This window comes from Notothenia rossii (assembly GCF_949606895.1).
Source record: "Notothenia rossii genome assembly, chromosome: 9".
NCBI lineage: Eukaryota > Metazoa > Chordata > Actinopteri > Perciformes > Nototheniidae > Notothenia > Notothenia rossii.
Window position 1 is genome coordinate 29,482,667 of NC_136907.1, and position 26,112 is coordinate 29,508,778.

At 42.2% G+C, this 26,112-nt stretch overlaps 3 protein-coding genes across 5 annotated transcripts in view; 2 read left to right on the forward strand and 1 right to left on the reverse strand.

Annotated features, from left to right (window-relative positions):
- Positions 1 to 1,536, forward strand: part of LOC307019437 (galactosylgalactosylxylosylprotein 3-beta-glucuronosyltransferase 1-like) — a 14,214-nt gene extending 12,678 nt beyond the window's left edge. For all 3 annotated transcript variants that reach the window (XM_079650330.1, XM_079650329.1, XM_079650331.1), the window contains exon 8: positions 183 to 1,536. The gene's annotated coding sequence lies outside the window, so the exon portion shown is untranslated. The remainder of the gene's footprint in view (positions 1 to 182) is intronic.
- LOC307019435 (uncharacterized protein) overlaps positions 1 to 26,112 on the forward strand; it is a 199,019-nt gene that overhangs the window by 27,339 nt on the left and 145,568 nt on the right. The gene's annotated exons all lie outside the window — the stretch shown is intronic.
- LOC307019444 (beta-galactosidase-1-like protein 2) lies at positions 974 to 21,719 on the reverse strand. The gene is made up of 19 exons (XM_079650347.1): positions 21,580 to 21,719; positions 20,905 to 21,090; positions 20,251 to 20,319; positions 19,609 to 19,704; positions 18,867 to 18,975; positions 13,613 to 13,705; positions 13,397 to 13,478; positions 12,878 to 12,942; positions 12,678 to 12,762; positions 7,313 to 7,450; positions 7,033 to 7,113; positions 3,590 to 3,699; positions 3,351 to 3,497; positions 2,916 to 2,987; positions 2,688 to 2,766; positions 2,498 to 2,585; positions 2,305 to 2,416; positions 2,081 to 2,197; positions 974 to 1,908 (listed from the first exon to the last, which is right to left on the reverse strand). Exons 1-19 carry the CDS (start codon positions 21,669 to 21,671, stop codon positions 1,822 to 1,824), a joined length of 1,908 nt encoding a protein of 635 aa, XP_079506473.1. The 5' UTR covers positions 21,672 to 21,719; the 3' UTR covers positions 974 to 1,821.

The following is a 26,112-nucleotide window of genomic DNA, read 5'->3' on the forward strand; positions in this document are numbered from 1 at the left end:
ATGAACAAGGTAAACATTATGCCTGTTAAGCATCAGCGTGTTAGCACTGTCATTGTGAGCATGTTAGCATGCCAAAGTAAGCATTTAGCTCATAAGGGCTTCACTTAGGCACGAAAGCTTTGCTGTATACTTTTAAAGTAATGCTTTTAACATATATGTTTGTGCTTTGTCTGTGCTTTCAGGAGAAATTATTCATTGGATTAGCTAGGGTCAAAGACATTATCAAAGCATAGTAGCTGTACTTCAGCAATGAATGCATACCTGTCCATCCAAGGAGGCAGCACAAGCATCGTGCTTAAACAGACTACAGTAAGCACAACTGCACAGAACAAGCCTGCTCAGAGCGATGGATGATGAGACACTAAAAGGAGTCGACAAAAGAAGCTTGCCCACTGAGGTCTCATCTGAGAGCTAAAAGAAAGGATATTACATGATTCAAACTGCAGGAAGGGACGGCACGGCAAGCAATAAAGAGCCCTGTGAGTGCAAACAACACCAGCCGAGCATCCAATCAGCATTAAATAGGGCCCTTTTGTTCTGAAGCGAGCTGGCTGTCTGGCACAGGGCTGCACAGCGGAACACAAGGGGCCCTTGTATAAAGTGAGTCAGCTCTGACTGACAGACTGCACTGAGGGGATCTGAGCCCTCCCCACTATACTGTACAACACTGAGCTATTAAGATAGCACCCTGAACCCAGCACTAACTAAGAGTCCTGTTACACCTTAACACACATTTGCGTATGCCCAGCTGTCACAGAAACACATGCACTTGAGAGCACGGAGCAATGATTTATTACACTGAAAAAACTGAAGCGTTGACTTAAATTAAATATATTATGTCAACACATTTCACATAACTCTATGAGGTTAGTTAAAAGCAGTAATATTAAGTTGAACCTATTATTCATTTAAAGTTAATAGTATTGCTTTTAACTAACATAATACAGTTATGTGAAATATTTTGACATAATACATTTTATTAAAAAAAAGTAAACGTTTCAGTGAACTGTATAATAGCAATGTCTTCTCTTAGTCATTTACTTAAGATTATTTTATTTATGATATTCTGTAAAACTGAGGTCTACTTATATATAGAGAAGATGTAATATCCCTACTTTCCATCTTCGTCAGCTTGTTAAGGGCTCACTGATCGAACAGAAGGATTCTCAGAAGAATTATTTATTGTTCGATAGCAACTGGTACATTCACGTATTATTCATCAGTTATGCATGTGCGAGTCCATGGAATATGAAGCCATTACTCTGAACACTGGACGTGCATCCTTTCAAATTGCCACATTAAACAATCACAATTATTCCCAACATGAATGACCAACTGATGGGGGGATTCAGGATGATTTCATACCCCACTGACTTGCACTGGCACAACGTACAAATGTTATTTAGACTCTGGGACTGTTAGGAGTCTGGTCAGTTCTTCATGTGTCAGGCATTCAAAGACAATGTTCACTCAATGATAAATTACTTATGTTGCTGCAATACAACTTGTGTTTCATATTAAAGCTGTTCACATTAACTTTGTCTTTGTAATGCAATAAATGTTAAGCCATACATATTTACTATAAACATCAAATATAACTTCCATCCCCAGCAGAACGTATTACTCTTTTAAACAATTTGGACGCCGTTGGCAAGAGAATATACTTCTTCTCTGTGTTAAAAACCACTTACACTAAAAGTATTCTATGTACATAGCTACACAATACTCACATTTGAACACCCCAATCTTTACATATGTGCACATAAAAAAAAAAAAAAATTGTTCTGAATTGCAAATTTCAAGCTGATCTAAAAAGAACATTCACTGGATTTCTGCTGCCATTCCAAGATCAGGTGTATCCTCAAAGAGGACCTTAAAGTCACCCTCCTGCTCTTCAAACACTATGACCTTATGATTCAAACAAAAAAGAGAGACAGAGAAGAGAGTTAGAGCTTTGAAACATGACTCTGACTAGCTGGGGTCAAATGAATCTACCATTACAATGACAATGAGAATGACGTGTATTTCGAGAAGTCTGAAGCTATTCATTTAAGAAATGCTGTTTTGTTAACATTTGTACCTGGTTGATTCCACTATTGATAAAGGGGCCGGGGAGGTAGAGAGCCTGCTGGGGGCCAATCGACCAGTAGCGACCCAGATTAATACCGTTGATAAACACCGCGCCTTTCTCCCAGGCCTTTGGAGCCAAAGACATGGTTTCACAATGCAATCATGAAGTATTTCTTTTAAAAAACACACTAAAACCTTTAAGTGGCATACAACTATGAGTTTAATTTAACTTACTGGCAGCTTCACAAACGTGTCACTCGGATACCCGTATGCAAACAGCCTTCCCATGAAAAATCCAGGGAAGCTAGGAGTTTCAGGGAGGGATTTCCAAGGTGCCTGATAGAGACTGAAAAAAAGGTTTCCATTTAAACACAGTATTACAGCATAATGAAAGGGAAATCCTTTCATTTAAATAAAGCGTACAAACCTATCAATAAAGCCAGGTTTCATATCCAGGCTGTAAATCGTAAAATCCCGCAAGGGGATGTTGTTTAATAAAATGTCTCCCACAAGGCCTGCAAGAACATAAATCAAAATAAGCTTTTACAATACCTGCTGAGTGCTTGAGTGATTTAACAGCAGGCATGGCAATGCACTTTATATTGTCTGTAGATCACCTTTATGTTGTTTGTCAAGTTCCCTTCCCTGATGGACTCTTCCACAGTTCTCCACCAGCAAACTTAAGGTGCGTCGTCCCTGTAAGGATGGATTGTGTTTTGTTTTTCTTTTAAAACGTTTACCAGTCAAGATGCCGACACTTCAGAATCCTTCCAATCAATTACTATGAATGAGTTGTACATTAGATAATAGACATTTGGCCTTCATGGTTAAACTTGAAGCCATACCTTACCACCAGGAACTGCAAGCTCCAGGTTCTGGCGCTTGAAAAGGCCGATGTAGCTTCTGTCTACGAACACCTAGGGAGAAGAATATAGATGTTGATTAAATTATATTATAATTCATAACCACAGACACTTAATACATCATCAGAAATACATCAAAGGTGGCTGAAGGCTTACCGGATTTCACGACTTTTCAATTATCTTCTATATGCTTTATGTCCTAAAATGTGTACAATGGGCATGCCAACAACACGGATAGCCTGATAGCCCGGTAACCCATCCTGGCTTTCACTTCATATATTTTGTACATTTGAAAGTATTTATTTAGGATTTATGTTCTGAATTGTGGTAAGAGAGCATCTTCCCCCAAAAGGTCAAACCTTTCCTGCATCTGCATTGGCGAGTGAGTCCATTCTATAACGTACAATAAAGACTCACTAGCGCTCGGTCTCGGACGTTATCCCCAGACTTTAACAACCCTCCGCTGGTGATTGTAGTTTCATACAGCGTGTATCCGTAGGACTGTCCGTTCCCATTGTTCACAGGTAGATTCTCCATGCTCACAGGTTTGGGTGATTTAAATGGCTGCAAACATTTGAAGAAAATAAATTACCAAGGATTCAAAAGAATATTCTTTTCATTACACATATATACAACTTATCTTACATAAAACATACTCCCTCAGTGAAGCTCAAAGCATCCCATAATGATAGGTGCTGGTACATGATGGCTGGTTCATAAGCCTCCCTGTAATGCAGGGCTGTCATGTCAGGTAAACTATCTCCTCCTGTACAACAAGGTCAAAGACAACATTAAAAGAATAAATTAAAGAGCCTGTGACACGTGTTTCCCCCATCATCCAAACCCATCAATTTTAGTAAATATTGTCCCCTTGAAACCGTTACTGAACTGATTTGGGATATTTGTACTTTGACAACCATTAATCTCCCCTTAAATGTTGACCATATTCTGGATCTTCTCGGGGATTCTTCAAATCCCGCCAAATTATGTGTAACGTAATTGCGGGCCAAGAGCTCCAGCTGCACTGTTCCGGATCCCAGCTTCTGCATGCAAACGCACGATGGCGCACACAGCAGCAAGCTCAGACAGCGATGACAGTTTAATTTTGAACGTGTCTGAGAGCTCATATGAGGCTGAAGGATCGGAAAGTGATAGTCATGACATCGTAGACGATATTAGCTATATGCCCTACAGATTCGAACCATATGCCTCTGAGTCTGAATCGGATTAAACGAACTCCGAGTCATAATACGAGAGATAATACGGTCATGTAGCCAGTGGCGGACTGGGACTAAAAATCATCCCGGGACTCTCGATCGGCCCACTTCGGTACCACTAGTAAATTGTCAACGGGGGGAGTGGGAGATGTGCTAGTGACTTATCCGACCGGCCCACTTCGGTACCGGCCCATCGGTATTCGTCCCGATGGCCAGTCCGCCAATGCACCCAGCCCAGGTAAACTGTCAACGGGGGGAGCCTCGCTGCGGGGAAACGGTGGACCTAGTGTCCCGATCGGAGTGGGAATAATAATAATAATCATGAATATAAATCATAATCTCCAGTCCTACCTCTCCGACAGATCCCACTTCATCTCCCTCAACAATCACTCCTCTACCACAGCTTCAGTCACCCAAGGTGTTCCCCAAGGTTCAGTACTCGGCCCCCTCCTCTTCATCATCTACATCCTCCCCCTTGGTCAGATTCTCCGCCATCACAACCTGGACTTTCACTGCTATGCTGACGACACACAGATCTACCTCAGCACCAAATCCCCCCACAACCCCCCTCTCACACACATCGAATCCTGTCTGACTGCAATAAAATCCTGGATGCAACACAACTTCCTCAAACTCAACAGTAATAAAACTGAACTCCTCCTCATCGGCTCCAAATCCACCCTCAGCAAAACCCCCAACCTGACACTCACCATCGATGGCACCCCTGTTTCCCCCTCCACCCAGGCACGCAACCTTGGCGTGATATTCGACCCCACCCTCTCCCTCGACCCCCACATCCGCCAAGTTGTAAAAACCTAATTTTTCCACCTCCGCAATATCGCCAAACTCCGTCCCTCTCTCACCCGCCCCGCAGCTGAGCGACTCATTCACGCCTTCATCTCCTCCCGCCTTGACTATTGCAACTCACTCCTCTTCGGCATCAGCACAACATCCCTCAACAGACTCCAGCGTGTCCAGAACGCAGCCGCCAGACTCCTCACCCACACCAAATCATGGCATCACATCACCCCGGTCCTCAAAGAACTCCACTGGCTTCCCGTCTCACACCGCATTCACTACAAACTCCTGGTCCTCACCTATAAAGCCCTCCACCATCTGCCCCCCCCCTACCTCACTGACCTCCTCATCCTCTACCAACCACCCCAGTCCCTCAGATCCACCTCAGCCGGTTTGCTCTCAATCCCCAAGGCCAAACTCCGGAGCTTCGGGGACAGAGCCTTCTCTGTGGCAGCCCCGAAGCTCTGGAACTCCCTCCCCCAAGACCTCCGTGAGTCTGATTCTATCACCCTGTTCCAGTCCCGTCTCAAAACCCACCTCTTCAACTCTGCTTATCCTTAAACCCGCCCCTCCCCCCTCTGAACCAACATCCTCCTGACTGCTTTTCTGTTTTTGTTTTGTTTTTGTTTGTGTTTTTGTTCTTGTTTTGTTTGTCGACCTGACTCATATTGTAAAGCGTCTTTGGGTCTAGAAAAGCGCTATATAAATCCCATTTATTATTATTATTATTATTATAATCCGTGCATTTTATCCATTAATTTCCCCAACATTGTGGTAAAAAAAACACACGTTTAATCCACGTTGGTGTAGCCTACTCCAACTACAAAAAGCATCGGTTTGTTTTTTCATCTGGAAATGCAGACCGGCTCAAACAAACAATTTTTAAATCATCATCCTCACGATCATTTAATGTATCATATGTTCGCCGAATTGACATGAACGCATTAATAAATGTAGTTTCATCCACTTGAGTTTACAACTACAAAGATAATCGGTTTGTTTTTATATCACATCCGACGGGAGGAAATTCAGCAGCTCTCACTGCCGATTTTTAATCCTAATTTAATCATCATCTTCACCACGATCATTTATGTTTATGTTCGCCGAATTGACATTAAATCACTGACAAATATGAATATACTGTAGTCAACTTCATTAAAAAGTTATTGATGTGCCTAAACTCAGTAATTCACCATTTCTACGCATGACAACACACTTTGTCCTTGTTTGGCTCTCTCGCCGCACAGTGAAGCATTCCCGCATTGACGTCACTTCCGGCTTCCCCCAAAACTTCAAAATGAGTCGAGGGAATTTCCTGGCAATGTTCGAAATTATTGATATTTATTGGAACGGTATCGCACCTTCTTTTTTAAGCTGACGGTTCGAGATTACTAGTAGCCCAATATTTCATTGCACAACAGTTGTTGGGAGGCTGTCACAGGCTCTTTAAGCCTACTTTAGATAAGAAGATATTTTACGAGATAACTGCTACAAAACAACATCTTAAACATTGAAAATGATCATTATGTGGATTGTGTAACGAAGAAGAGGGTGAAAATTTGTTTTTCTGATATATGTGTTAAAAGCTTATGGACCAATATCTAAAACTGGATAAAGCCACTTAATATTGAAAAACATAGTACACGGATACAAATACAATTATACCATTGGGTAAAATGCTGTATTTACTAAGGTAAATCAAAATGCTAAAAATGCAATACAATTAGCTCTATCGGAGAATGGGATTATGGAACAATAAATATTATCTGCATGTCGTGTAATATCAGAAAAATAAAAAATATTTACACATACAGGGGATTTGCTTTGGTATATGGTGCAAACAAAGACACAGAAAGCTCACTTTGGGTGTATCGGACTGTCTAACTAGTTATTTAAAATGTAAAAGGGATCCTATAACCTCAGTTTTTTATCCTTTTTATTTTTGTGTTTGAGAGCTGGTATTATCATCTCATCATACTGTTTGTCCTTTATGTGTATCTCTTGCCTGCACTATATAACATCAGGCAAAGATGTATGTCATGGAATGTAATCACATTCTTCATTAAATGTAGTGTTTATCTTACTGTTGTATCTGGAAAGTAGATCCCTGAGGAGATGGTATTTTGGAGTGTACTCCCCAGCTTCAGACAAGGGAGCGTCATAATCTGAAAAACATCATGATTTAACATAGATAAACTATCATCTGCTGCCACCTGCTGGGCGTTAAGGTCAATGCTGTTCTGAAGACAAAGATCATTTCTTTAAATCCTGACATGGAAGTGCTTCATTATTATAATAAAATCCTTGTAAATTTGCATCAGAGACAAAACTACTTTGTTTGTGAAAGGGCAGAATATAACCAACCGTAGCTGGGGACCAAAGCTTTGTAGGAAGGATCAGCCAGTGCTCCGCTCATGAAGCCAAAACTGGAGCCTCCGTGGAACATGTAGAGATTCACAGACATGCCTTGCCTCAGAATTTCTCTCATAGTGGAAACCATATCTGACAAGAATTTCAACAAGTTACATTTACAACAAATCAACTTCTTAAAAACCTAAATGTACATCAAGAAATCACATTACAGTGTTTAACCCAAGTCAATTAAAGCGTTTTGACCCTCTGCTGACCTCTTTGTCACAGGCTAGAATAAATAAAGATTGGCCTTAATTTACATTTCCATTGTTGTCATGTAGCTGCGTTCTTCATGCAAAAAGGACAGCAGGCCGAAAATAATAATTACTGAGTGAGATAGGAAGCATTTGTTTACAGCAGGGTGACTTGATATTAATTCGGCTGGGTAAGAAATATTTATGAAGAGAGTCAGTGGCCTAGAAAAAGCCATCAGAATAGACATAATAAATTGTCTTTTCGTCCTGTGGCATATGAGAAACCAATGGCGTTCAATCTGAAAATAGCCTTACGTTAATTAGTTTTGTTTGTTACAGAATTGGATTTCACCAATATGTTTTAGTAGATTTATTTCAGTCAAAAATGTACTTTAAAAGTGTTGCTGGTCAAAAAGCCACAAACAGACCAAGAAGAACTTACATTGTATTCTCCAGGGCACGAGTGAATCACATTTCATGAAAATATTTGTGTTCCATACTAAAAGTGAAACAGTAAGTAATATTGGGAAAGATTAAGACCTATATATGAAAAAGCAATGCTGAACAATCCATTAATCTTAAGCCGCCTGTTTTTTAGGTTTCAGGCTCGAAAATGACATTCCCAGAACCATATCTTCTCTTCTAAAACGGTTAAATGAATAATATTGTTTCCCAAAGTAATGATAAACCTGTGAGTTGGATGTAGAAAAGTCAGAATCAATATAGATGTTTTTTATTTTAAAGAAAATTCAGATTGAACATGGTAAAAAACTTTAAATTATAGTGTCCGTCCAAAACATTTTGTACTTATAGTGAAAACTAACCTTGGATGATGGGTTAGTAGACTAAAAGCTTTAGGAATCCAAAGTACAACATATAATAAGTACCCTGTATCAAGATTGATGCAAAACAAGTGATATTTGATCTTTTTAGATAGATTTAGCAAAAATAACCTCTTCTGGGGCCATTTGGGTGGATTGTCCTTATCTCTGGCCCCCCTTCTTCGATGTTGACATGTGATATCTCTTTCTGACCGTTAAAGCCAATAGAATCGAAGGGAAATCGTCCCGCACACACTCATTTAAAAAAAAAAGATGGCGTCTTTGTGCATTCAATCTTGCTACAGAGCGCAGGAATGGCCTGCTCTACTATTTGAAAATGGAATTGCAGTTTTATTGCTTGTAGATTATCAGAACATTTCAAAGGGGACACAGCCACATTGGATATTAACCTATGGATTAACTACATCATCGTTGTTATCGTTTTAATGCCATTGAAGACCAATTTTGACCAGACAAAACCAAGGTAAGCCATGTTAGCGTTGTAGGCTACCTAGCGCCACATGTTTTGATGTACGTTTTTGTTGATAACGTTGCAAGTTTGTATCTTTCAGTGTTGAGGTGGGCACCGTTAGATTCTGTGCCTATACGATCATAAACGATGTGTTGGATGTGCAGCTAGGATAAGTAATAAGGGAGCTAGGAGTGATTTTCGGTGCAGTAATAGGTTAGCATTTTTCGCTCGGGGCTAATTCAGAGGCTCACTGTTAGCATTGTTTTTTTTTTTGTGAATGCATGGAAAGCTGGCAATGCTTTTGCTCTTTCTTTACCTAGAGCTCGCCACAGTGTTTCAATCTGCACAACACCAGAGGCCATCAAAATCGATGTGTTCTTCAGCAAGAGATCATAGTTTGCTGTGACTAGCACTAGAAGTTTTGTATCTGGTGAGAAGAACATCAACTGTGCATCAGCTGGGTTTCGGTGTGATGCCAGCACAGCCTGGTGGATCAGCAGTGTCTGCTTCTTCGTGGTTATTTTCTTCAAAGAGCAGGTATTTGTTGCTCCTAGTGTTCCCAGAAGCTGACGTGATGATCAGCTTGGAGGATCCCCTGTTGTATTCTAGAATTTTGGTTGCGAGATAGTCAGTGAGATCGGCCTTCGTCTGGTCATGAGAGAGGAACCTGCTCAGTGGGGTGTGTTTGATGTTGGTGTCATCTCTGACTTGGTACTGGATAGCTTTTCCTTGTCTTCGTTTATCTCTGGTTGCACTCTTCAGAGAATCTGTCCTGTATGTGTCGAACACAAGGATAATTTCATCATAATCTTTTTAGTGACATCAGTCTGTCATTGAAGCAGCCACTCAGATCCTTGACTGTCACTACAGTGGCTGTTTTTTTGCTCAGCCTCTGCACAAGCACCATGCCGTCCACCAGTGCTATCTTTCGACTTGCCTGATCAGTAGATGTGGTGTCTGTGAATCCGGTATCCATTGCATCTTGGTGGGTAGTACTTCCAGCTTGAGGCTTGATGGTCTTCATGGGGCACATCTTCTCTTGTCATTGACATGGCATGGCAGGATTGTTCCATTAGAAGCAAACAGTGCCCTTGGTGTTAAGAGTAAATTCATAGTTTCCTATGGCCTCTTTCTGGTTGATGTCTTGGTTTGACCTGGCAAGTACCATCAGCCTTGCAAACAGGTCCTTGGTCTCGTTCAGATCCACAGTATTGTCTCTGAGTTTCACTGTAATCTTTTTGTTCCCAGACAGGAACATCTTATTGTTCACTTTCTTCAAAGGGGCCCAGAGGCTGACATCTCCATTGATCCGCTCTGACATGTAGTCTTCATACATCTTCTGGCCAGTGACATCAGCATTCAAGATCTGTGGTACATACTCATCTGGGATGTAGGCAAGTGTGATTACATTGTACAGCTTGTCACCTTCAGTGGTAACAGGGTTTCCATGACTGAGTATGGCTGTCTTGATCTTGTCGATTGTACCATGTGCCCTCTTGACTGCACTTGGCCCAAGCTCATGGGGCTCTGTGGTTCTGTCAGCTTCCATGTCAAATTGACTCTTGAATTCTTTCGACACACGTGAAAGTTCTGGTGTGACCATGTCAAATCTGTTTCTGGCATTGGCATTGTTAGAGATGCCAATAATCCCAGAGCAAATCTTCATCAGCTTGTTCAGATGTTCGCATGCAAGGTCTGCCACAACAGACACAAAGGGAATGACACTCTTGGTGACAGATATATTACCTGCGTGTAGTTCCTCCCAGGTCTGAGGGTGATTGTTCCTCAAGTCATGCATGTCTGCGATGTATATTGGCCAGAGTCTCTTGTACTTAATGCGATCCATGGCAAAGAACAGCTTGCTCAGTGCTTCTCCAGCCTGCAGATGGAGTTCAAGGTCAGCATTCCGAATTGCTGCTACGAAGAACAGGATTGTTTCCACCCGATGTAGGTAGCTCATCATGACCTTGAACATTGCATGCTGGGATTTTTGTTCCTCCCATTCTTGGAATGCTGTGATGACTTCAGCAGTGGCTTCCAGGAGGGTCCTGTTGACTTGCTTCACAGATTCAGCCTTGATGTCTTTACCCTCCGAGCAGGCAGCTTATACTCCCTCTGTTGCCTTCAGGCACACATATTTCAGTTGTGGGTTGTCCTTGAAGAACTCCTCCAGAGCCATTTCATAGAGTGCTACATACGAGTAGATGTGGGCATGGAGAGCTCGCTTGTAGTGTGTGCATTTCAGGATTTGCCTTGTTGTGGCAGGACCATACACATCTGCTTCCATCCAGGCATCATCTATACCCGAGTTCTCCATGGAGGCACCAAGAGCTCTGAGGGCAGCCATGACGACATGCAGCTCACCCAGTCTGGGAACAACCATCTGTTTCAGGTCAGGTCTGGCATCTAGGAGCTGCACCACCTTCTCATAGAGGGCCATGTCAAAGGTAATGACTGTGGGGTGATCTTCCCCAACTGCCAACTTTCTCAGCTGATTTGCTTGCATGATCACAGTCAACAGAGTTGACCACTCATGTGCCACCTCTGGCAATAGTGGCAAGGCTCCAACCTGTGTCAAGGGAAGGCTTTCAGACAACAGTGAGTTGTATCCTGCCCAGCCTGGAATATTGCTGGAAGTTTCTCCTGCTTTCATTCTGAATAATTCAGATGCAACAACCCATCCTAGATGTGTCAGCTGATAGGATTCTGAGATCCCCTTGCTGATGGCAAACTGTGTAAAATAACCTTGAGGGATGACACTTCTCATATAGTAGGCTATGTGTGGTCCACAACAAATATCAGAAGTCTGAAGAACAGGGCCGTTGCCATAGGAGACGAAAAACTATGGTCTCACATAAGATTTTTTTTTTTTTTGCCTGAATTGAATTTATAGATATTTTATATTTATCTATAGAAGATACTGGTCTATTATAGAGTATTAGATGAAAAATAATCAAATCAATTTGTTTTTGTATAATGAAAAAAATGTTGCACAGGTCTTTTTCGACCGACTCATGCATCGAAGGGTTAATGTTGCAAAATGTAGTACCTTTGTTACTACCACCATTGGATTCCTTGACCCTGAAAATGTAGGTTTAGAAGTTAAAATCAATGTTCCAGCTTATTTACAGGCCGAGATATTACAAAACCTACATTTTACGGCGGCCATTTTGGAAATTCCAATATGGCCCCCATATAGACATCTGGGCAAATGGAAACATGGATTTTCTGAATCCTTATACAATACCCTTTCCAAAAATGTATAGTTTAGCAAATCCCCACAAAAATCCCACGAAAGTTAAAATCAAGTTATAATGAACCTGACTATAGCTGTGATCGGGAACTTCCACCAAATCTGCTAAATGTATCCAGCACATTTGTATTTGTTATGACCTTTGTTAGATAATTGAGAAACCAAAAAATGAGGGAAGGGAGAAAGGGGAATATCATGCAACAAAAGCTCAGGAACTATATTTGTTGTACAATGCTGCTAATTATTATGATTTTCACTTTGTTATGATTTTTTTAGCAGGGATATGTACTTATTTGATTTAATTAATATTTGCTTGCCTCTTTTTTTATATGTTAGCCTTTTTGTATGTGTCTTTTTGTCTGCACTGTCCTTTTGCTTTAACAATGTCATTTTACCAGCTGAATCAATGATTTTCAGTTTCAGTTAAATGTATAGAGTATGTACCTTAAACATTCAAATTGGGTAGTATGAAAACAAAATCGCCATATATAAAAAATTCAATGCAAGGATGATATAGGCTAATTAGCAATCATTTTCCCTCTATAAAGACACTGACAAAAAGAGGTGCCTTTCTTACCCTCGAGAGGAAGCACATGGTGGAGGTCCCCCCACACATCATATCCACCGGTCCAGTAGTCCATCACCATCATGGGGCTGTTAGGCTGACACAGTGAAAACAATGTCCAACATTTGGCTCACTGTCCAGCGTTTAATCACTGTTAACATAATATCTTCAATGTCAGAAAGTCACATATTGTGGAAAGTAAAGATACAGACCTGGATAGAGTTCAGATCCTGGATATCTCTCTGATTAAGCTTCTGCAGCTTCACTGATCTGATGGCTACAAGATAGGAGATCACAATGTGTGTATTATTAAACAGCCTCCATTATGCATTTAGGGCTGTCGTTTTCCTGTAGTGTGTTAGTACATGTAAATGTTCTGCAAAGGCTAAAATCCCTGTGTTCCCTCCAGAGGGAGTTTCTCTCTTCTCACACACTCCATAACATAGTGACATCACTACGTAAACATTTCACTTCTATTGGCTAGCGCTCAACACATTGTACGCTAAGGGGCGGGATATCTCCAAGCTGTTGACCAATCACAAGAGAGCCGGTCAGCTAACCAATCAGAGCGGACTGGGCTCTGGTTTCAGACAGAGGGTGAAAAGAGGTGCTGCAGCACAGGCAGTATGAGAAAAATAAAGAGCTTTTTGAACATTAAAGCATGGAGACATGTCACAGTAGAGACACTACATACTGATATGAACCTGAAGATGAGCAAATATTACTTGTACCTCCATCCACACCTCCAGACTTTAATGTGTTGTGGTTGTCTGATGTGAGCAAGAGCTCGCTGATCCCTCTGGACTGTAAAGCCTTTCAAAATAGAGAAAATATATGAACACTATAATAATGATCCATTCTATCATTATCAATCTCTTTTTATACAAGTATGTATTTTTACGCAGGTTTAAAGTGGCAATTTGAATTAAGCAAGCCTAATACATCACCTCTTTAATAAACAGCATGTAACTTTCGTCCTTTGCATATGAACCATACTCGTTTTCCACCTGCACTGCAATGATTGGACCTCCCTTCTTGTACTAAAAAACATAAACAATGACAGTAGGTTACTGTCTAGACATAAACCAGACTTGGTTATATCTCTCACAGGCTCCGCCCTCTACTGGACTCTATGGGTACTACCTTATCATGCAAGCATTCACCTACTATACTGAGACTTCTATAGACGTAGGCGCCTGGGGGGGGCCTACCTGAATGAGCGTGCATCTCACCGTATAAAAGGAGGCCTCGCCTCCTGACCGTCATCCCTTTCTCTTCAGCGAGCGGAAGTGAATACTGAGCAAAGACGTGAATAGAGAAAGAGAAGAAAAGTGGACTCACCACTCCTTGAGCCCTGGACCTGCCCGACATACCCTGGCCTGACCGCGGGGGCTGATCCGCACCGCCTGTGCTTCCAGTGCCTGGGGACGGACCACACCGAAGACGGCCTAAGCCAGTCGCCGGCCTGCAATGCCTGCCAGATGATCCCTCGTCTAAACCGCCGACATCGTGGGGATCTTTTCCGGGTGAAGTTCGGCCAGGGTTCGGGTGGCCACGGTCACGGAGGAGGAAGACGACGAGGGCGCCTCGTTGTCTGGTACTTTGGGGTCCGGCGGCCAGGAGGGTCCAGCACAGGTCTGCACGTCTGGACTTCCCGGCAGTGATGACCCTGGCGGCGGAGCGTGTGGGCCTACCGCTCCCCCCCACCACTGCCACAAGGCCAGTAAGCCGCCTTCGACAGGGGTTTTATGGCCCGGTGCATCAGCCGGCCTTCGTCTCGCCCCCGGTGCCAGATGTCTGGCAGTATGTGGAGGCGACATGGCGGCAGCCATTGAGGACGAAGGCCCTGATAACAGCCATGGCAGGTGTCATCAGGGTGCACTGCTCGGACACGGCGTGTCCCGGTGTGCCCCCCCTCGACGAGAGTCTGCCGGCCCATCTGCTTCCGCAGGCAGCTGGTTGGGCAGAGGGAAAGAAACCTCTGGCCCCGTGGCAGCTGTGCCGCGGGACCGAGACACCTTAGAATATTTGGATAAAATATTCAGGCTCGAGGCACAGATGGCGGCTGCGACGAATAATCTTGTGTCTCCCTGTTTACCCCTCAGACGGACACCCCTGCCCTCCCGCCTCAGGACGGGAGCGATTATCCGGACCGATGCATCGGTCAGATGAATAATCTGATCCATAGAGTGGCCGCCGCAGCGGTGCGGGTGATGTCCTTGGCCACAGTGGCGTCGCTTCACCTGTGGCTAGGACTCACCGCCCTATCCAAGAAGGACCGAGAGGGTCTCCTCGGAGCTCCCTTGTCCACGGAGGGGCTCTTCGGATCGATATCCTTGATCACCCAGCCGCCTAGAGGAGGAGAGGGGGCAGCTTAGCCGCATGCTAAGCTACCGCTGGCTCTTTCTCAGGCGCAGCAGCATGCTCCTCCAGGGGCTTTCCTGCAGACGAGGGAGCGCAGCACAACGGTGAGACGAAGGGAGAGGTGCCGGCACGGAGCTCCCGTGCCCGTGCCCGTGGCGCCCTCCACCTCTTCGGCCCAACCCGTGGAACCGGCGTACCGGCACTCACAGGTGCGGGCTGCCTTACCTTGGCAGGCTCCGCAGCAGCAGAGAGCGGACGGTAGGGGTGTTTAAATTAATCGTTTCTATGATGCATCGCGATGCGGGCGTGGACGATTCTGCATCGATACAGTGACAGAACATAATCGATTATAGAGTGGCGAAATCCCTACCCTTCCGGTGGATCTCCAGGGGACCTTATTTCGGAAAAATTAAGTCAATGGAGAGAGAAAGATTATCTTTCGATCCCGTTTGAATTGTGCCACATATTACAGATATGATGTTTGTCAATTTAAAAGATAATTTTCCAAGTCAAAACAAAAAAATGTGTCGTAAAACTGTGAAGTAACACATTTGTTTGTGTGAAACGCTGAATGAACTACATCTCCAGTCTAGCAGAACAACACACGTGACCAAGATGGCCGTCACTACTGTCTTGTCAACAAAAGGATTGACTACCCTCACTATCACCACAATGAAACACGTCCAGAAGAATGTCATGCAAAGCTGCCTGCCTGGCTTCCTTTGATTCTCTCTGAACTGCCTGGTCTTTTTCATGTTTAATGTCAACCATTTGTGCAGATAGCGTGAAGTAGAAAAGATCGCTGATGCTAGTATAGCGTTAGCATTTCTCCCCCGGGCTTACATTGTGTATTGTAGAATGATCACACCGGTAACAGTACTCTTCAAAGGGTTCACAAAATATGACTACTACTCTTAGTGTTTAACATGTTGGGTTACTTAATGTTACTTCATGTTAAGTCTAATAAAAATGACAAGGCTGTAATGCTAACTAACGTGCTAGCTACTAGCTAGGTAGCTAACTTGATCCAGCCACTCCTGGTCCTTTCATCAGACGGGAAGCGAAAGAACGAGCAAGACCCATTGCTGGTATGATAACAACCTGGTACTAAGCACACAGGTATCTTGTTAAAGTTATCTTATCTTAGCCAGCCGCTGATCTTAGCTATCTCTTAGTGGAGGAAAACAGTTATGACATCACTTACTCCTGGGATTTGTAGTCTTTCTAGTCTTCATATTTTTCATCGTCTTATATTTCAACAGTTTTACGACAAACTGTGACTTTTTTGACATGGAAATTATTTTTTAAGATTGACAAACATACTGTATGTGTAATTCATGGCACAATTCAAACGGGATCGAAAGATACGTTTTCTCTCTTCATTGACTTCAATGCATAATTTTTCCGAAATAAGGTCCCATGGACCGGAAGTAGATGGGCGTGACTTCGCCACTCTATAGCGTAGTAACGTTGCTTCCTGATTTTATGGCCGCGGCTTTCCAATAATGTTTTTTTCTGTCACTTTAATATCAAATTGGTCGGTGACGCAGAGATCAGGGAACATACGTGACAACGGCACATCGACACCAACCACGGAGCAGTCTGCTTTATCCACCAACACAAGAACACCAGTCCAGAACCAACAGCAGAAGAACCCGCTCTGAATCAGTCCGTATCGCTGCGGCTCAGACACACAGGGATTTATGTTTTAAAGAAATACTCGCGTTATAATCATGTCAGGTTTTTGGTGGATTTAGTTAAGTCTTGGATAGCAGAGTATGAATGTCCTCTAGCTATTTTCAGACGATACGTGTGTAAAGTTTGTGAAGGCTGGAGGAAAAAGCTTACGCGATCACCGTCTCCTCTGTTCCTCCAAACCCCGCCCCCTCCCTGAAAAGAATGAGTGACAGGCTGATAGTAACATGATAGTAACTTTATTATTCACTTAATCACTGATTGAGATATGATGAAGCTAACTTAATCTCCTACAATCATGGGATTTATGTAACAGTAAGACAGAGAATGTAAGTGTGCACCCACATGCAGTATTTTTGTTTTTATACTGCTCTTGTAAATACTCCTGTTGTCTGCTGTGTTCAGACTCAAGTCATGTTTGTGATGCCACATTCAGGACATTCAATGTCCTTTTTTTTAACAGAAGACCGGAGAAGCTGCAGCTAGACAGCAGAAGCCTTAGTTTTTTGTTTTTGAGGATGGAACAATTTCACACACAGATACTGTGTAGGCAAGGCTAGGCAAGGCTAGGCTAGGCTAGGCTAGACTAGGCAAGGCAAGGCAAGTTTATTTATATAGCACCTTTCAACACAAAGCAATTCAAGGTGCTTTACAAAAATGAAAGATATTCAGACAAAGGCATTTAAAAACAGTCATTAAAAAGAAAAGATAATAAAATAAACATTAAAAGAAAAAATACATGAATAAAAAGTTACAGTGCAGTTTAAGATATGAATAGTTCACACAGAAGTTCCACTTTACTGATGATCACAATGGCTCAGTTTCAATTAAAAGCAGCGACAAAAAGAAAAGTCTTCAGCCTGGATTTAAAAGTAGTAAGAGTTGCAGCGGACCTGCCGGTTTCTGGGAGTTTGTTCCAGATATTTGGAGCATAATAACTGAACGCTGCTTTACCATGTTTAGTTCTGACTCTGGAGACAGAAAGCTGACCAGTCCCTGAAGACCTGAGAGTTCTGGATGGTTTATAATTTAGCGGTAGATCAGAAATGTATTTTGGACCTAAACCATTCAAAGCTTTATAAACCAGCAGCAGTATTAGGGATGCTAGAGCTATGCAATTGATTTATTTTGGTTTATAAATTAATGTCAAGACATTTATGTTATTGATTTCTGAAGTACTTTCTAAATAATAAAAAGGGAGTTCATATGTATTTACTGCATGTATTCATTGATGAAAAAGAAGCCATGTGCAGTAATATAGAAAATTGAGGATGCAACGCATTGGTATGAATCGTGATGCACGGGATATCAAATCTAATCGAAGACAGGATAATCGTAATCGAATCGTGAGTCAGCTGTGGGTCAGTTGGCATCTGACCCACAGGAATGTTTTTTCCGGGCCCCCTGGAGGGTCGCGGGGGACGTAGTGTGCACTGGGCCCTTACGGGGCTGGAGCCCTCCACACTATAGTCCACACACACTCTGCACGCGGTCAGTGTCTGAGTGTGGGGGACATGGGGGCACTTGCGATCTCCCCGTGCTACTTAGGGACTCGGGAGAGGTGGTGCATAGTGAACCCATACAGGGCTGGGGATTTTCTCCGTCTGCCTATAGGCGAGCGGGGGGGAGCCCTCAGCACTGTTTCCGAGCACACTTTTCGCGAGGTAAGCGCGTAAGGGTGTGCTCTGTCAGCCGCAGCCCGGACTTCTCCACGGTTACAACCGAGGGAGAGGTGAGTGAGGCACAGCGTCTGCTAAAGCCGGTCAGGGACAGTGAGGTGGAACGGTGTGTTGGATGACAGTGCGTGAGCCTGTGAGAGATATAACGAGGGGTTACGTATTGTAACCCTTGTTATATAAGCACAGGCGGAGCCCTCTACTCGGGGCTGTCTGTCCTATACCGCTCGCTGAAAAGAGGTGTAGGATGACGGTCAGGAGGTGAGGCCTCCTTTTATACGGTGAGATGCGCGCGCAATCAGGTAGGCCCGCCCCGGTGCCGGCTACGTCTATAGAAGTCTCAGTAGGTGAAAGCTTGCATGATAAGGTAGTACCCATAGAGTCCAGTAGAGGGCTCCGCCTTTGCTTATATAACAAGGGTTACCATACGTAACTCCTCGTTTCAGCTTTAGTGACTAATACTGACCTGCAGTGGAACCACTTTTGGTATGAGTTTGTCAAAGTAAGTATTGACAGCATCAGTGAAGCCTGGGTAAGTGGTTCTGAGTTTCATGCTGCCATCACGGAGGAGCCAGCTGCGAAGACACAGGAAACAAGAAGCTTAGTTATTCCTGAAGCCAAGAGCAGCCAGAACAACAGAGGCAGAGTAAGGCTTAGCATGAATTCATTCAGGAATTTAAGAATTTTAAATTGCTGGACGATGCTTCAATGTCTTCCCTTACAGCAACATGTGATTTATTCAGCTCACTCACCTCAAAAGTAGCAACTTTATTTTTCCGCTAGATTGATTTTGGGCTACTGATATAAAGTTACATACAAATTAAATACCTTCATTCAACGACATCAACTTTTTGGACCTACTTTGGGGTTGAATTTATATACCCTATTTGTAGTTTATTTAGCGGTAGTAGGTTAGTGTTCTTTATAGTTTTATATTGTCTATTTTGTATTTTTTACTATGTAGATATAAATGTTTGTATTTGTTTTAAGTATATATTTACTGTTTGTCTATTTTGTTTTTATGTGCATGGACTTTTTACATGCTGCTGTAACAAAAACATTCCCAATTTAGGATAAAAAAGTATATATAATCTCATTCAATTTATCTAAATCTGCATCCTTGTTTTATACATACAAAGAAAAAAATGTAAGATGCAATCCTGTATACATTTGGGTATTCATTTTAAATTAAATGTAAAGAATACTACCTTGGCAGCCCTCCTAGATCCAGCTCAGAGGAAATGTAGGGCCCTGGACGTAAAATCACCCACAGTCCCAGTTCAGCAGCGAGGTTAATGTAGGCTCTGAAACCAAGTCGGATAAGACAATGAATTAGCCTTTTCTATTTAAAAACAAGTTTAGACCCAAAGTGAGCTCCATATCGTGTTGTTGTGGGAGTATGAAATGTGCTTTATGAAACTGTGACAGGCTTAAGTGTCCCTGTTCACTCGTCACCATGGAGTTGTTAAGTTGATGTTGTCTGGAATATGCTGCTGTTGTCAGGTGGTGCCTCAAGTCCCCCCCCCCACCCCTTCCGAGACCTGGGCCTTGGATAATGAGAAGAAGAGGAGAGTATTCCCAGGACACCTTAGAGCAGGTAATGCTGTCAGAGCAGCAGGAGAGCTGGTGCAAGATGTTTTCATTCTTATTAGGGACATATGAACACTGAAAAAACTGAAACGTTGACTTAACTTAATATTATACACATTTAATTAAAATCAATTAAAAAAATCAATGTTTCATTTTTTTCAGTTTAGGTTGCACATTTGGTTTAATGAAAGCTAGGGCAGCAATCCCATAAGAAATAAAGTGTAGTGATTTATCATGAATTGAATAACACTCCCCCTTACTCTAAATCCAGCTGAGTGTGGAAGGTGAACACCCCTCTCTCTGGCTGGTGCAGACTCCATGGCACATACCTGCAAGGATACATGATGTTGTTTGTTAACATTCAAGCAGCAGAGGTTAAAGTAGAAGTACCAGGGTGAAGGAATACTGTTACAAGTAAAAGTCCTGTATTCAAAATGTTACTCAAATAAAAGTAGAAAAGTATTAGCATCAAAATATAAAAAAGTAGTCATTGTGCAGATTGGTCCATTTCAGAATAATATATATTATGTTATATAATTATTGATCATTAAAGTGTTATCAAGGCTGGTAAAGGTGCAGCTAGTTTGAATGACTTTGTATACTGCAGGGTAGCTTGTGAATTTAGTCGAGGTGGAACTAAAGTCTGATTTAACACTTGATTATATTTCACATCATTCATCCAGATCTGTAAAGTAACTAAAGGTATTAAATACATGTAGTGGAGTAAAAGTACCCCATTAAACTCTGAATTGGAGTGGAGTAGAAGTAGTACAAAATTCAAATACTCAAGTAAAGTATAAGTCTCAAAATGTTACTTAAGTACAGTACTTGAGAAGATGTACTTAGTTACTTTACACCACTGTCAAGCAGGGACCAGTCTTGGGAAACAATCACATTCATAGTAGTTTTCCTACGTAGTGAGAGTGTTGAGGCCACAAGCCTTCATCTTCATCAGCCGGTCCCTCCAGTAGGCCCTGGGCACCCGGAAATAGTGGATGGATCCCCCGATGATGCGGAAGGGCTCTCCCTCCAGGGTGAGCTGGGACGAGTTGGCGCTCAGACCCAGCTTCCTGCTCATGATTCGCCCCCCTGCTGGCAGCCTGAGAGAAGAGTTCCTGTGTGTCTCACTCACATAGTGTAGAACATAGGCTATTGTGCTTTGAAAGACCACATGATATGCTAGATAGGAAATGTTTATGAAACGCAAAACAGCAAGAATATATTTGTATTGAGAAGCAAGAGTGACTCTAACAGATGAGTTTAGTACTTCTTATTAACCTTTTAAACTATAATATACACTTTTTCTCTTGATATGTTGGCATCACACCACTTATGCAGTAGTTAAAGTTGCTTTTATTCTATCTCCCTGTTTTATAATAATAATATTAATCCTAGAGGGATTTACTGTGTCTGCGATAGTTTTGGTAGGCTATCAAATTACATTTTTTGTTCAAGCATATCCATATGTCCAGGCCTGTAGCATTGATTTATTAATTTAGTGGATCATTTATTCACTGTGGGCACTGCATCAGGCCTACCAGCCTCAAAGTATCTCTAACTGAAACAATACTATTGATAAATGTACTCACATGAGATATCTGTAAATGATGAAGCCAACAATGCCCATGCAGATGAGTGCATATTTCCTCTTGTGCCAATTTCTTATCCTCAAAAATGCCATCCAAAGAAAGTGAGATGTTTTATTTGACAGAGGCAGCAGTCAGGTTAAGTCCACAGCAGCATCTGAGCACAGACGATGCTGGTATCAACAAGCACCGCCTCGTGGGAGGGCCTCTGTGCAGAGCTATGGAAATCAAACACACCCTGAACACAACAGGCTTTGCATATGTTTGTATTGCTTCTCTGTAAAATGTATAGACGAGGATGACAAATGTAGTGCATCAAAAATTATTATAACAGTCGTTTAATAAAAAAATAAAAACTTAAACTAGGTTTATCTAATGTTTAAAAATAGGGTACAACATCCAAATCAGAACAACTTTATTCGTGCCACAGAGGGGAAATTGTTACAACTAAAGTAAAGAGCCAAAGATAGCTTGATATTAATTAGAAGCATACATAAAATATTGAAGATCAACATGGATATTACACAAACAACAATAGACAAAATACACATCCAGTACCAGTGACAGTATTTAAAAAAATAAGTGTAGCATGTATTAAATAAAACAGTGTGATAGCAGTGCTGTTGCACAGTTATTTACAGATGTATCACATAAGTTGAATAGTCTAACTACAAGATAGCAGCCAGTAATAATAATTACGAAGCGGTACATATTTATATATGGCACATTGTTATATTGCACATACTAATATTGTACAACAGGGGTGTTACAGTTTTTACTTTAATACTTTTTAATGCATGTAACATTAAGCTGTCTGTGGCTCTTTTTCTGCTGTAACTACTTACATTTCCCTTCTGTGGGACTAATGTGCACTCCATCACTGAGGCAGATGCGATGCGCATCTCGATAGGTTGCCAACTGATACATTAACGATACATTTGAAGCACTGGGCGATACAGTTCGATACGATTTGAGTCAACACAGGCCCGGTTCCAGAAAAAGATTACTTGGGGTGCATCTGAGATTACAGAGGGTGCAGCATTAGTAGGTTTACGTGAGCAATAGTGGCTGGCAACAGCAATGAAAAATAGCATTGATGCAATGAACATATTATGGCAGTTGTTATGTTTTGAAACCAAGCAATTGAGAACATTTCAAATGTGTTAAAAGTGCAATCCTGAAATATTTCATCCAGTCCAAAGTGGACTACGGCAAAGCAAAAAAAAAAAAGCTTAAAACACTGTACTGATAAAACAAATGAGAACATATTGTAAATCAAGGCAAATATTATATGAACCAGCTCACGGTTAAAATGGCAAACATTGAATGGCAAAAGTATTATTAAAACCATGTACCATATTAGAGTATTCGTTATTCTCGCATCCAGGAGAGAAGCTTTAAAAGCAAGAAACAATGGAATCTCTGAGAAAGATTCAAATGGGTACTTTAATAAATGGCGCGGTAATTTAACAAGCAGGATATGGTTCTGAGAGAGAGAGAGGAGCTGCAGCTTCCTCTCGCAGTCGCGGCCATCGGAAAGAGCCTCAACAAAGCTCAGTCACCTGACTATATATCTCATTTGGCTCCTCCTCTTCAATGGTGGCTGTGGTGACGTAGGGGTCCTCCCTCCTCCGATCTTCAATGTCTGTTGTTGCGCATAACAGAGGATTCAGACGTTGTACATTCAATACATAACTAAACACGCCTTTTCTCCTCATATTCTCTTTCATTACTTTTTATTTATTGCATTTTAATGACTGCAATCGCTAATTTGAGTAATACTGGAAGTACTTTACGGCAGTTATCATTTACGGTAGCCCGGATGTCATCATATGGGCAATGGACGTCCACTCTCGGGAGACTTCCGAGAGTGGTGCGGTTACCCAAAGTAACGGACCTAATTTTCCCCAGTGAGCTCCAGACTATGTGCATTGTGTTAAGGAACCATATTAATGATAACATCAATCATTTAAATGCAAAGATAATGATTAAAAAAATCATTTTTAGGGGGAAAACTGTGGATCTGTCCATTTTCGTTAACAATCTGATAGCCAAATGGACAAGCCTGATTAAAGCATATGCTGGACCCCAGTGAGAGCTCCAGACTATGTGCATTGTGTTAGGGAACCATATGAATGGTGTACATGAGTGTATATATGTTTTTAAATAGTAGGATAACTCCAGGGCGCATCACCACATTTTACAAGCCATGGAAGGTGCATGGATCCTGGGTCAACATTGATTAAGTGTTTTTAAATGTGTGGAACAGTGTTTTGTACTTTCAAAACTCTCCTGTCATTGACTGGAGAAATTAGGTCGATGTTGTATTCAATCTGGCCATTAATATTCCAGTGAGACGAAGTACGTACATTGACCGGAGTGATCCCATGTTAATTTTGTCCAAAAACCGGAGCATTCCCTAACCCATGTTAATTTTGTCCCAAAACCGGAGCATTCCCTCACCAGGATTCAATCACTTTTCCTGGCTGTGAAGCATTCGGTTCTCTGGGTGCAGTCTGGGTGCAAGAGCCATGTGCTGCAGCCCGCTCCTCTCTGGCTCTGCTCCACGCCTTTATTCACAGCACTTTCCCCAGGTTTCAGAGACTTATTGCTGGGTAAAAAAGCCATGTGCATCGCCCTGGATCTCTGCATGTGTGTGTGCCTGTGAGTCTGAGACCCTAACAGCAGCGACTCTGCTGTTTTTACCTGCTTGTCCATTTCGTGATTCAAATGTTAACGAAACTGACAGACTTCTGTGCACATCAGCGGCTGCCGGATTAAAACAGTTTAATGCACTTTTAACACTAACGTACCCAGGATTCCTGCTCCTTTCCTGGGTTACAAAGTTAGGTCCACTGGGTGCACTCTGTGGGGGGTATCGCAGCCTGCTTCTCCAGGTTGATGCAGATTCATTTTCAGGCTCCTCTCCACAGTTGTCCCCCTGTGAAGCTGACCGTTGAGCGGCCCAGACCAAGCAAGGAGGCAGAGGCAGAACGTCCAAAAATATAACCCGACGTGGGCATTTATTCAAATATATGTACAAAGTTCACAGCCTCAATCATGCTGCTCTCCTTCCTCATATCCTGCAGCCACAAGGATCTCACACACACTTCCAGCCCAACAAGAAACAGCACTTAAATACACAGACACTAACAAGACACAGGTGGGGGGGGAGCAATTAAACACAGGTGAGGGGGGGAGGAGACAACCCAGGGCCCCAGGTGCACACAATCATTCGCCACAGACATTCAACATATTATTTGCACCCTGATTACACTCAACCGCTGTCATCCTTATACCAGCATCCAGACGACATTTCAATAAATACGGTTTAATCAGTTAAAAAAATACTAATTCATTCATTCATATAAATTATGTGCAAATACCAATACAATGTTAACTGTCCTGTGCAATCACGCTAATAAAGTGCAATATTACCCGGCCCAAAGCCGTCAGTCCATAGTGACAAAGTTCCCTTCGTCACACCCCCTAAAAATGATTTTAAATCATTACTTTTGCATTTAAATGATTTATCTGATCATTAATATGACACAATGCACATAGTCTGGAGCTCACTGGCGTCCTGCATATGCTTTAATCAGGCGTTTTAACATTTTCTTCCATGAAAAATGATTTTTATTCACTATCATGGGGCTATATAAATCAAATGCCGGGTAATACGGAGCACAATTGTACCTTTTACTATTTAAATGTATTTGTATTATATATGTTTGGGCTACAAAAGTGACATTTTTGGGTGACTTTGTCAGTTTATGGAGCTTATCCCACAAATCCTGGAGGTTCCAGGTAGTGATGGCAAAATGAAGCTTTGAATGAAGCGTCGAACCACTTGGACAATTGTGTCGGAAATAGGTTCATTTCTCGAAGCTTCAGTTACAGTGACCTCTCCTGGCGAAGTGCAAGGCTGCAGTGGGTTTAACGTATCTTTGCTTTGAAAAATATTCGAGACACACACACACACACACACACACACACACACACACACACACACACACACACACACACACACACACACACACAATCATGTTCTATTTGCAATTAAAGATTGATAATAGTGTGTATTGGGTTATTGAGAAGAGACTAGAGAGTGCTTGACATTTTTTTGGGCGGAGAGGTCCTTTTATCAGTTATTAAAGGAATAAAGTTGAAAAGCAATGATTAAAAGTTTAACTATTCCGTGCTTTGAACCAGCTGCGCGGAGGATATCGGCGCATCTTGGCCGCCGGCTCTATCCACTGCTATCAATTCCTTAGACCATCGAAGTATTTGTATATTACTCATTGTCTTTTTGTTCACAACTTCTCCACATTTCAAAGTGTTTCACGAGCCAGAACGACCTATTTTTCTTCCTGGCTTGCTCTATAATGATCCAATTCAAATGCAATGCCAACAACAACTCAACAGCAACAATGCAAACTACGACAACAACCCACACATTGCGCATTGTTTAGAGCGGTTATAAAGTGTTGAAGCGCTCAAATTTACAAACTGTTTCAACCTGTCACCTGTCAGAAT